At 37.6% G+C, this 12,949-nt stretch overlaps 1 protein-coding gene across 3 annotated transcripts in view; it reads left to right on the top strand.

The window, feature by feature from the left end:
• The first annotated feature begins 853 nt into the window (after positions 1 to 853).
• The window catches only part of LOC128987419 (zinc finger CCCH domain-containing protein 11A-like), a 53,413-nt gene continuing 41,317 nt past the window's right edge, over positions 854 to 12,949 (top strand). For 2 of the 3 annotated variants that reach the window (XR_008490238.1, XM_054408253.1), the window contains exons 1-3: positions 854 to 952; positions 5,417 to 5,522; positions 11,619 to 11,853. Coding sequence is in view for 2 of the 3 variants with exons in the window: in XM_054408253.1 (XP_054264228.1) it covers positions 5,463 to 5,522; positions 11,619 to 11,853 (295 nt within the window). In the remaining variant the exon portion in view is untranslated. Of the gene's footprint in view, positions 953 to 990; positions 1,192 to 5,416; positions 5,523 to 11,618; positions 11,854 to 12,949 lie in introns of those variants that run through there. The other variant, XM_054408254.1, reaches the window with a different exon arrangement.

Below are 12,949 nucleotides of genomic sequence, written 5' to 3'. Positions count from 1 at the left end.
CTTTGTACATAGTTTTAACGACAATAAATCATTTTATTTCATTTCATTAGAAATTATTATCAAAGCTAATAATCATTTTTAGTGTTTACAATAAAACATTTGTGAGACTAAACAAACTAATACAACGACTTGGAAACTTGTATCTAAATTGCTCCCATAAATTGTTTATATAAGGAACTGAAGTAATCCTAACTAACCGAAATATTATCAGATGTCAAAATAAGAACAAGTTTGCAGGTTAAGCTAATAATTGGAAGAAAATTAAGCTAGAAGACGCAAGCAGTAGACAAGTTATAGATGGGGCGGATTCCTCAGAGAGTTTTTAAATGCCATATAAATGTTAGCATTCACCAATATAGTCTTTATCGCCATGCAAAATTTTAAAATGATTGCTTTAGCCATCTAGGAGGAGTTTGCGTTTTACCATTGACTATAAAAAACACTACCATGTAGTGTTATATAAAGGCGGCCGTGGTTATATCGTCAATAGTATTACGTAATGCATAAGAGTCGACGTATAAGCATAAGTGCTTCGCCCGCTCCGGTCAATGACTATAAATTTATTAAAAGATTGAAAATAAATCTTATAGAGTTGACAACAAAAACAAAAACAATATAAATTGAAAATCTATTTCTGTAGATTTAAAGTGGATTTAAAGGTGGCTTTGATTGTGATATTGACGCTAATGGCTGTCGACCTTATGGGGCCCATTCTGTAGGTACACCTAAATACAGAAGGCAGTAACAAAATAAATGGAAAAACGAAAGGAATAGCAATTAATTAGCATTGCTATTTTTTGAGTGATTTTTTGTCGTGGTCGTATCGTATTTTTCGTATCCGTTCCGTATAGTATCCAATTATTCTCGTTTTCAGTCTGTCTGTTCTGTGTTGTGCTTGTGCAGGCTGGTTATGGCAATTTAAGTAGCAAATTTATGCTATTAATATTATATTGTAGGTATTTATATTACTTTGAAAATTAGGTTTGATATGTTTAAGTTATTATTATTTATTTAATCCTACGAATTAACTTACTCGTTTATCATAAGCAGGCAAAATTTCATATCCAATGATAAAGTTACTCTGTTATGCTAGCGTTATCTTATCATGACAAGATGTTAGAAATTGTGTGACATGGACATGGCCCACCAGGCTTATCGGTATCAATAGCACAAGAAGATAAGTCTACTTAGGTAGGCTACCTTAAAACAATGTAAATAGAAAACTAACTCCCACCATCATTGGCACACGACACCATAAACTACATTAGTTTGGCTTTAACTTGGAAATAGTTTTAGGCCTAGGTCTAAGCTGTAAGTCACTAAATATTAAATCCTCCTAGGCTGGATCATATTCTAGTTTTTCAACTCTAGATGAGCCCACTTCAGTTTAACCTAGAAAGACTGTCCCTGACATAGCCTTACAATTTCTCTTTGGCTTGTTATAGGCCTAGCATATGCTACAAGCTTGTTGAACATGATATTAGGGTACACTTCCATATCTGTTGGCACAAACAACCGAATGAGTAATATCGATTATTTAATTCGATATATCGATTGGTTAGTTAGGTAAGGTTAACCTTACCTAACCAACCAAACGATATATCGAATAATGGCTGCACTTTACTTGACGTCCTACACTCATTCGATTGTTTTTTTCGATTCTATATTTTCATTCGATTGTTTCATTCGATATATCGTTTGGTTAGTTAGGTTAGGTTAACCTTACCTAACTAACCAAACGATATATCGAATGAAGCAATCGATTATTCGATATATCGATCGATATTTTCATTCGAATGAGTGTAGGACGTCAAGTAAAGTGCAGCCCGAATAATAAATAATCGATACATCGATCGATATTACTCATTCGGTTGTTTGTGCCAACAGATATGGAAGTGTACCCTGATATTAGCCTACATTACATTTTGATAGGCCTAGTTGGCGTAATTTACTAAATTGGCTTACACGTTCGCTAAGTATTTGCCATGGACTGAAGTCAACTTATGGTAGATGCATGAGGACCGACGTCAATGATTATTGATGCCAACATGGATAGCCAATACTTTTATACAGTGAGCTGCGGCGGTTATGTTAGGTTGAATTATTATAAATATGTTTGTAGGAATTTCATTGTTATGAATGGAACAATACCAAATGAGTCATATTTTTCACTCGCCAATTCCCCTCCAAGTAGGCCAAGGTCAGGTCATTGACTGGAGCGTGCGCATCACTTGTCAGCCGACTGTATCTGGATCAGTGTCCTACCTGAGTGATTACTCATCTGGTATAATTCGATTCATAACGAAACAAGGAAAGTTCTACAAACATATTTATGATAACCCAACCTATCATACCCGCCGCAGCGCGCTGTATACCTACTTGGCAGAGTACATGTGGCAGCTAGCGGCGGCAACACATTCAACTCAATCCTCGCCGACATCGCTGCCTTCTGTGAGGCAGAACTCAAAGGCCGCGAACTGTAATCTTTTCAAATTTGTACAGTAAGTCAGTTAAAGTATGTTCTTTCCAATTAGCCTATGTAATTATTTTTGGTCCCCAGTAAAAATGATTTTTCCAAAATAAGTGGCCTCCGTATAATAGGCTACCAAAGTAGGCCTACCTATTATTTAGACCCTGAAATTGTTCATGAAAACGAGTACAAAAGATTGGTCTCTGAGAGTATGTTTAAATCAATAAGGTTGGTCCCAAAGGGAAATCAGGCCCGCCGGTTAGGGCAGTGACTAAAAGTTTGGTGTTAACCAAAGTTGACGATCAGTAGCGTCATGTGTTAAATTGAGCGACAGCCTACTAAAGTTATGTTAAATTAGACCTGACACATCGATAATAGCATAAGCATTAACTTAGTATACTTTACCCGTTTGTCTTACAATAAACAGTCTGGTGCAGAGTCAAGAAAAAATCCTAATATTCCTTTCCCCCTCTCCATCTTGGTCTCATGATGGATTTGCCTCTGAATCGTCTTAATTTACTAGACCTGAAAATTTTAAACTTTAAGTACGGTATTACTGGTTACTATCAATTAGATCATTTGCAGTTTAACTTAAATCGATTATATTTGTTTTTTGCTGATGTAGCACATCATCTGGTAAGAATGTCAACTATGGTGTTTACGAATTCCTCAGGGTGGAGTTATTCAGAAGTTATAACTTAAGTTATACAAATAAGACGGAACATGACGTAAAACTAAACATTTCAACTAAACGGTAACTATACACGATCAGCCTAACTTACTATGCTCTAACTTGGAACTGCATTGTGTGGAAGTTCTTGACAAAAATCTAGGGCCGACCTAAAACTTAATGTATAACCACTCTGTTCTACTCTATTAGGTAGCCAGAACACGCCCACTAAATCCCAAAGGCATGGATTTAGTTACCTAAGATATTAAATGTCAGCTGGTTGGATTTAATTTTTTTTGCTTTTAACTTATAAATGTTTCGATAAAAAAATTATGTGTAGGCTACTTAAGAGTCTCAACTTAAATTACTTAAACATTCACTATTCACTAACTTAAAATAAAAACTTAACTACCGGTAACGTTAAAAACTTCAACCTTACTATTCAACACTACTCCAATAGTTTACACTTGCCTTTAACTTAAATCAGGGATGTCTATCCTACCGCCCGCGGGCCTCATCCGGCCTGCAAACCAATTTTGTCCGGCCCACAAAGGCGTACTGCGGAAGTATTTTTATTTGATAGCATATAAACAGATTTTCATTTCCACCGATCACAGAATTACTCCTAAATTGACTGTTAGGATAAAACTGTAATTTTACATGTTGGTTTCTATCATAGACAAAAAGAATTAGGCTAATTATAGACTGTCAGCCGTGCTGCGGTTACCATGGTTACCATAGGTTCTGGCTCACAATGCTGGGAACGCCGTGTAGTTACATAGCGCGTACGCCGTAACTATATTTGATTCTTTTTGTCTATATTTCTATCTAGCAAATTCTCCGAGAGACCAAGTCATAAAATACAAGCTAGGCTATTGATGTTCTACCTACCATAGCACTGGAGCTGTCCTCTTTTATTTTGTTCTACTCAGAACATCCTTTACAATTTTTTTTTACACAACTGCATGGTTTTTATCATTATTCTATTTTGGATTAGTTCATAAGATGTTTGATTCTTTTATTGGTCTACATTCAATTGGTGAGTTTTCAGATTAAAAACTAAGTAGGCTAAGCCTATTTAGCCTATTCAATTAAGTAATGATCTCATATTCTTGTTACTATGTCAGTGTTAGTGAGTTTGAGTTTTAGGTTTTGAGATTCTGGATTTAGGCCTAGCATAATTTTTCAAATTTTGGTTTGGTTTTGAGATTCAAAATTTCTGGATTTTACCATCACTAGTGAAAATCTACATTTTAATTCCTTCAGGCTTTTAGCAAATTTCCCATATAGGGAATAAGCTATTACCGTAGTACTCATGATAAGACCTGGACCCGGGACCTATTTACTTTTTCGTTTTGAGGTCCCTAGGGACCAAAAACACCATCCGTTCAAATTCATATATATACCGTATATATATATATACTAGCTGGCCCGACAGACGTTGTCCTGTCCTAATGTGGTTTTATGTCAAATGCTCGTTCATTTTCAAGATGAGCTCGTTCGCATAGCTCGATCACGTCCTGGTTTAAGTTTGTTTGCTACGTTTACTAACCTTTAGGTTGGAGCTCGTTCGCTGCTCTCATCATCCGATTTTGAAGTAATTTGGTACAAACGTGTAAACCTACTTTTATTCAAACGAGTCCGCGAACCAGCATGATCGGACTATGGGAAGAGGGGTTTATGGGGGGTTTTATGGGGTAAAAATAGGGTTTTCCCATTCCTAAAAACATAAAATTTTGGAATTTCTTTCCCAACCATTTTGTAGAGCTTAAAAAAATAAATAATTTAGTAAATTGAAGCATTGTTGTATGCCTAATGGTTGCGGGGAAAATTCAAAAAAGTGTAAATTTAAAATTCCCATGTTATTCTTATGGAGAAAATTGTAAACTGTTGTAGTTTACTTGTTTATGAGCATATTTTGATCAAATTTGGAAAATGCGTTAACTTCCTATTAAACCATTAACATTTTACAAAAAATACCTTACCCTCCCTGTTGCAGCAAACCTAAGTAGCCTACTCGTTAAATTAATGCTATTTAAATAGGGAATTTAAATGTGATATTTTTAAGGGGACATTTTAGTGTAAATCCAATCAGGAAATGGAAATTCGCTTAGTCTGCAGGTTTGCTGCGGCGGGGGTATTTAATTTTTACTATAGCCTACATTTTACAGTATTTGTTCAATATTATAAGTCTAGGCTCGCTTAAATAGCTAATTTAACATTTTGCTTATTATATGGTAAATAAAAATAGTTTTACTGAGATGTTTTTTTTTTAGGTTAATTTGATGGACATTAATCATTGTAAAGAATAAAATTCCAATCATGGATCTGACAAGGAAAAATAATGATTGCTATTTTTATTACTATTCTACTTGTACAAAGGTAAGTGTACTTAGCTTATATGTTCTCAAAATTTATTTATTTATTTATATTTAACCACCCGGTTAACCCTTTGAGTGCTATGCAACGATGTATTACTAAAATTGTTTACTAAAATCTCTAAGGGATATAGAGAGGAGGAAGTTTTTTTTTTACAAAATGTAGCAAAACGGCCATTGGTGACATGCATGTTCATAGGATACACTAACAACCACTTAGCTAAAAGATTCGCCCAATCCGATGATTTGAGGTGTAGGCTATGTCTTAACCAAGGATTATGAACACCTCACTAAGATGCCCCAGTGGTGACCTGTGTGTTTGTAGCGATATACTACATCTCTACAAACACACAAGTCACTAATTATTTGCCAAACAGGACGGGAATCGAACCCGAGCAAACGAATGCCACTGGCCAAGTGACACACGCCCCAGCCTTCTCGGTTATCTGTGCTTGGAGACTGAGGAGTCAAATACCAGTATTTAATGATTGCAAACAGATAGCGCTACAGCAAGGTTGTTCAATGCGTTACTAGGTAGCACCACTACTTAGGCTCTTATTAGACGAGGCAGCCAAGTTGCGCAACCAGCCGGGCAGCCAGTCGCCTGTCTGGCTGCCTAGCGTAGCAACCAGTAGAGCAGCCACAGGGCAGCCACAAAATTACCAACTAGGCCAGTCTCTTGTTGACACTGGAACAGTGTTGGTGGAACAGTTCTGTTGGGGAGAGACGCTGTCAGAATGCGAGATGAATATTTGCTTCTTCTGCTACTCATGAAAAAGAGAAGATGAAGGAAGAGAAGAATGCATATACATCCTATTCTTTCATCAAGAACAGAAAAAGGATTATATTACACCTAATTACACAATTATATTACAAGAATACTGAGGATAACAACACACAATGATGTGACCGGCAGAGATGAACGCACTTCCACGAGTGATTATCTACTACTGTTGTGTGTGGCAGAGGGCGACTGGCTGCCCAGTGTAATAAGATCCGTAAGCTACACAGGAGCGTGACCAGACCGAGCAGCCAGTGGTTGCCTGTGCGGTCGCCGGGCTCGGCAACCAGCCGGCAGCCAAACAGAGGCTGCGCAACTGGCTGCCCTCGTGTAATAAGCTCCATAAGAACCAATGCCCAGTGACTAGCTGGCCGACTGGCTGCCCGGCTGGCTGCGCAACTTGGCTGCCTCGTCTAATAAGGGCCTTAGTCACGGACTGTTAAGATGATATTTTTCACTTGAACCACAACAGTGATCATAAATAATTGTGTTATTGACGCTTTTGCTGCAAAAAAGTATTTTTCCTAAAATGGCTATATAAACCCAGGGTGTCTACCAACCGGGAAATCCGGGAAAACCGGGAATTGTACTTAAATTTTTACTGGCCATGAAATGTACGGGAATTGTCCTTAAATGCTAGACTATGTCCTTAAATTTTTAATGGGCCATAATTTTATTGATCGCTAGTTGGTTAGGAGCACATAAAAGGTTTATCAGATGTTTGTTTACATTTTCATAATTTATTACTAGAGTAATTATGCAATAAAAATCCCATTAACAATCTCAAACCCATTAATATTTTATCACGACAATCAAGTGTCAAGTCAAGTACTTCCAAGAACTGTTGACTCAGCAGCTAGCTCATAAAAGTTGTATCACTTTTATTCATTTACAACTTCTTTTTTTATTACTAGGGTAATTATTATTAGATCCCAAACATATTTTATCTTGAAAATAATAGCTTTATAATGGCTGTTAAATTTCACTTCTTACTTGTACTTTCGGAAAGCCGCGGCCATAAAACTGTTTGTGGTTTCATACATGTAAATAATCTACAGTCTTATTTTGTAAGTTAACCCCTTTTTTATGGACATTTTATCTTTCAATTGACAAAACCACAAGCATTGTTGTTTGCATTAATGTTTTATCACTATGTAGGCCTGCTTGGTTTCAAATTATGTCATTGCATTTTCTGTATCTTTGTCTTATATTGTTGGCTATTCAGGTTTCTATGTTTTTTGTTTCCCATATATTTATTTATTGAGTTGTATGCTTTAAGCAATCAAAATCTTATGAACTAGAATGATGATAGTGACTTTGCTGCTATTATAACCTCATTGTTACTCAGTTTATATAGGCCCTCCTAAATAATTAGGTCTAGGCCTGGGTATTTTGATTCTTGAAAGAGCTGTAAAATATATTAAGAAAATGTAATTGAGCCTAAGATAAACAACTAATGATTGCTATGTGTCGATATTAACTTTGCAAATGAAAATACAATAATCTTACTCTGTGCTTATCGCTTATTAATAGCCGCTTACCAAACCTTGAAGAATTGAGTTTAACAATATGCATTAAAGATTTTTTTTCAAAAGTAGTCGAGAACCTAACGTTGTGCCAGGGCGAATCATGCCAAATTAATCGGCCTGGATCGGATAAGCTATGTTATGAAGTTTGCGTGACTGATGGAGATATTTGTCGCTATCGCAGGAGACAATGATTGCGTTTCTCTGTTACACTATAAAAGCTTTACCTAAAGTATAGGTAGGCCTATGTTTGTTTACTTTCAATAAATTTCTATTTTGTTATTTTTAACTCTTATCTATTATTATTTACTTTTCTCTCTGGTACAACTACAGTGAATAACAAGATTAATACAGTTTGACAAATCAGGAAAATTATTCGGTAGGCCTAATGACACCGACAAAGGTTACGGCAAAGTGTCCTTAAATGTACGGGAATTGTCCATGAATTTTTTATCCAGAATGTAGTAGACACCCTGTAAACCTTATCATATAACCTTTTCAAACTAAATCAAGGTTAACACGTTCAGTGCTGACTAGGCCTACATCAATTTCCTATTTGCCTACATCAATTGATGTAGTTGCGCAACCCCCAATACATTAGTTCAGTATAAGCTTAGCCTTTGCCGGGGAACGTTAAAATCGTTGCTAGCCTGTAGCTTAGAATATGAGCTTTATTTTGGTGTAGGTTGGTACTAAAATTTCCCGTAAAATCCCGTCTAACAATGCTTTTGTCCCGGTTTCGGGGATTTTCTCTCTTCAAGCCATATTACAAGGCCACTGACTACTGATCCAGGCAGTGCTGCTACCTTTGAGTGTTTTAGGGAACTACGTTCAATCTCGGGGTAACGTAGTACAATCACCGCTGCTCTTTTGTTATTCGTCAGATTGAAATATTTGAATGCCAATTGCGTTCGCTGTTACGGTGCCGCGCTGTGGCTTCACCCGGGCCTCGCCGCCATTGGCGAGCGCTTGTTGGAATGCCTGCCGCAGTGAACGTGTTAAATTCAATATTATTACATTGTAAACTAGATGTCAACTTTTGATTTTATGAGATTTTGGTTTCTAACAATGCTATCAGAACATTACAATTTATAAGAAAACTTGGAAATTGACAGCAAAATCTTAGTTTTTTAGTTATATATTTGTTATCGTCTTATTATTCCAAATTAGCCTAATTAATAAATTAGTGACAACAATACAGTTACAACAGGTACCGGTAATGGAATTAAAAGACAAACAAATAAGTCTTACGAAATACGAATTATTGGCCTAGCACTGAAAGGGTTGAAACTCAAGATCCTATTTTATTTATTTGTAGTTATAAGTGTACTGTAATTGATCAGTTAAAGCAGAACACTTGAAAAAAGGGAGAGTTGTTGAAGGCCTAAATCCCGGAACGTCTATTTAGACATGTTCCATACAAGTTGCATTTTGGACTTGTTGCTGAGGGTCTAAACAGACAGTATCAGGTCTAAACCCCGCTGGGTCTAAAGTACAGTCAATGAAGAAAACTTATCCATTGTATACGCTTTTAGACCTGTATACTGTTTTAGCGGGATTTATACCTTGGGCACCCAGCCTATATTTTGTAAATAAATGTTTAGGGCCTATACAATGAGACAAACACATGTTTATGATGTTGCAAACTAAGGGTCTAAATCCTGGAAGGTCTGACTAGACCTTCCGGGATTTAGACTGAGATTGAGCAACTGTTTCTTAAAGAGACAATCAGCAATGATGTAAATAATTTTAGATGGGTTAGCAATTTTAATACAGTGACAGTGTAATATGCTTCAATGCAAACTTGTATCGGCCTGATTATTCAAACCCTTTTTTCCTAATTTTATCTCAATCCTTTAAACTACCCTACTACTAGGGTTTGACAAGATCAATTTGAAAAAAAAGATTAAATTGTCCCAGTCAGGATCGTTACCTCCTCCTTCACATAGGCATTAGTGAGATATTCTCTTCCAACCCTTGTTTTGAATAAACTTCCTGTTAACCAGTTAATTTAAGCACAGCAAATACGTTGATTGATTGCTGAACAGCAAACGCACAATGCATTTTTTTTATCAATAGTTAGAAATTAAAAATTGTATATTCCTAATCATTAAATGTAACCTACTTTAGAGTTTAGTTAGTATAAATCGGGGTCCTCTCACCCCCGAAAGTAAATACTAATTTGGGTCCATATGGAAAAATGAGAAAAATCAAATGTAGACAGCTGATCCAAATAAATTAAATTTATTTTACACAACTATGTGGTGGGATTAATCTAAAACCTAATGATGGATTATTTATTCTAAATCTATTTCAATGATTATAAAACTGATTTTAGGGATGGACGGGATTGAAATTTTCGTTCGAGACAGGACGGGACGGGATTTTTATTTCCTTCCCGATTTTCGGGACGGGACGGGATTTTTTTATGTGCATAAAAAGAAAGTCTTGAGTATTGCAGTTACCAAAAAAGGCATACGAAATCAATCTTTACCGTTTGTGGCACTGATCTATAAAAACCAAAAAATGTGTAACAATTTTTCAGGTAGCCTACCTATAGAAACTTGTGACTCACGGTCGAAAGGACTCGCGGTCACGGTGCGATCGTCAAAATGACGGCGGTAACGGGGTGATCGTCGGTATGACTCCGCGGTCACGGGGTGATCGTCGGTATGACTCACGGTCACGGTGCGATCGTCTGTATGACTCCGCGGTCACGGCGTGATTGTCGGTATGACTCGTGGTCACGGGGTGATCGTCAGTATGACTCCGCGGTCACGGGGTGATTGTCGGTATGACTCCGCGGTCACGGGGTGATCGTTGGTATGACTCGCGGTCACGGTGCGATCGTCGGTATGACTCCGCGGTCACGGTGCGATCGTCGGTATGACTCCGCGGTCATGGTGTGATTGTCGGTATGACTCCGCGGTCACGGGGTGATCGTCGGTATGACTCGCGGTCACGGGGTGATCGTCGGTATGACTCGCAGTCTCGGCGTGATCGTCGGTATGACTCCGCGGTCACGGGGTGATCGTCGGTATGACTCGCGGTCACGGTGCGATCGTCGGTATGACTCCGCGGTCACGGCGTGATTGTCGGTATGAATCGGCGGTCACGGGGGATCGTCGGTATGACTCCGCGGTCACGGCGTGATTGGCGGTATGACTCCGCGGCCACGGCGCAATCGTCGAAACGACTTCGTCTCCTGCGTTCGCGTACCTATCGCTCGCAATAGCGGCGTCATCGGCACTCGCAAAGTCCCATCCCGAAAAATTCCCGAATCAAATATAATCCCGTCCCGATAATCGGGAATATCTTTTTCCCGAAAAATTCCCGAAATTTTCGGGAGCCGTCCATCCCTACTGATCTTTCTTCCCGTTGCGAAGCACGGGTAGAGCAGCTAGTATCTCATATAAATGTGTCCAGGTTATATAAGATCAGTTATATAAGACTACAACACAAGACAACGTCAACTGCGATCGGAATAACACTGTTGCGGATGCATGACGCTTCTGAGCCCCTCCGCTCAAGATCACAAGCACTGAATAACGTATGAATATATATAAAACTTTTAACAGAGGGCGTTTTTGGCCTCTGGGGACCTCAAAACGAAAAAGTAAATCAGTCCCGGGTCAAGGTCTTACCATGAGATCTACGGTAATATGGGAAATACGCTAAAAGGTGTAAATAATGTAATAAATAATCCCTAGAGCTAAACAAATAACTGTCTAACCTAACAAAAAAGGGCACTACACTTATTTTATCATAATTTTATGACTGTCCACTGTTGCAGGGAGACAGTTGTCTATTCAGACATGAGGAGGGAGCTTTGGGGTGTGAAATCACCTGCTCATATTGGAAGGAAGGCAAATGTTTCAACCAACATTGTAACTTTAGACACATGGAGCTGAAAAAGAACCGAAAAAGTATACCTTGTTATTGGGAAACACAACCCTCAGGATGCTGCAAACCACACTGCCCGTTCATGCACCGAAACCAAAAGTCTGGATCTGAAACCCCCAAAGAAGGTGATAATTGTAGTTTTTCTCAAATTCAATTGCACAGTTCCCTTAAACAAATGGGCCAAAAATGTTTTTTTAGTATTTGATATTGCTCACCATTGCATTATTTTTAGTTGAATTTAATTTGATTTTAAGCTCAATCAAATAAAATATTGAAACCTTAATATAAAAATTCCTTGTAATAACAAAATGTTAGGACTCATAGGTAGGCCAAAAACTCAATGCAATTTATACCTCTATATAAATTTATTCCGTTTAAAACATCAGTTTATAGAATTTTTGTAAACTTTAACTTTAAGAAATTGATCTATTTTACCGAAAATCGTCTAAGTATTTTAACCCTTAAAGTATAAATTGGTAATCAGGTAATGTATAATCCAGGTCATTCCATAAAACCAGGTCATAGGTTTTAGCTTTCTAAACTTGTTTGGTAGAGCTTGAACGTGTTCAGCAGAGTTCGCAGGAAATTGGCTGAGGTTAGCAAACTAAAAATATGACCTCTAATACCTAATACCTTTTTGACTTTCTATTTTTTTGTGGGTTTTCTGCTATATTCACAATATCAGCAGTTTTTAAAGGACATTCAATAATTAACTTTTTAGTAATCTAGTACTGCCAAAGACCCAAATGTGATGGATTAGCAAGAGTCCACTGTCAATTATCAATTAATTATCAATTATTTAAGATGGGGACGCCACTATGTGCGTATTTTAACCCAAATATGATTGAAGGATGAGTGTAGGATGAGTGGCGCGATCTTTTAGTCTTGTTAGTGACTAAGGCCGACATGTTCCTTAGACACAGCTGTTAATTTATAGCCCATACAGCTAATGGCAACTAAGGGACCTACAGTTTATTGTGGAATCCGAACCACATTTTTTCCTCGTAATTAACGAATTGGTCTAATTATTAGGATAGTACTGCGTATAGTCGTAGTATTCACTAGTGCGGATGTTAATCCACACCAGGGAGCATCGCATCCACAGTGCATCCCTATAAATATCCACAATTCGTGACCTCCTAGTAGCTGGATTACAGGACGACGCCACCTGTCCCAGTCACCTTATCTATATGTCCTAATCTATATATTATTTATTTAATA

The sequence above is a fragment of the Macrosteles quadrilineatus genome, unplaced genomic scaffold (genome assembly GCF_028750875.1).
Source record: "Macrosteles quadrilineatus isolate MER2022 unplaced genomic scaffold, UCM_ALF_1.0 Scaffold_2__2_contigs__length_208266976, whole genome shotgun sequence".
Lineage (NCBI taxonomy): Eukaryota > Metazoa > Arthropoda > Insecta > Hemiptera > Cicadellidae > Macrosteles > Macrosteles quadrilineatus.
This window is presented reverse-complemented; position numbering and strand designations above follow the sequence as displayed.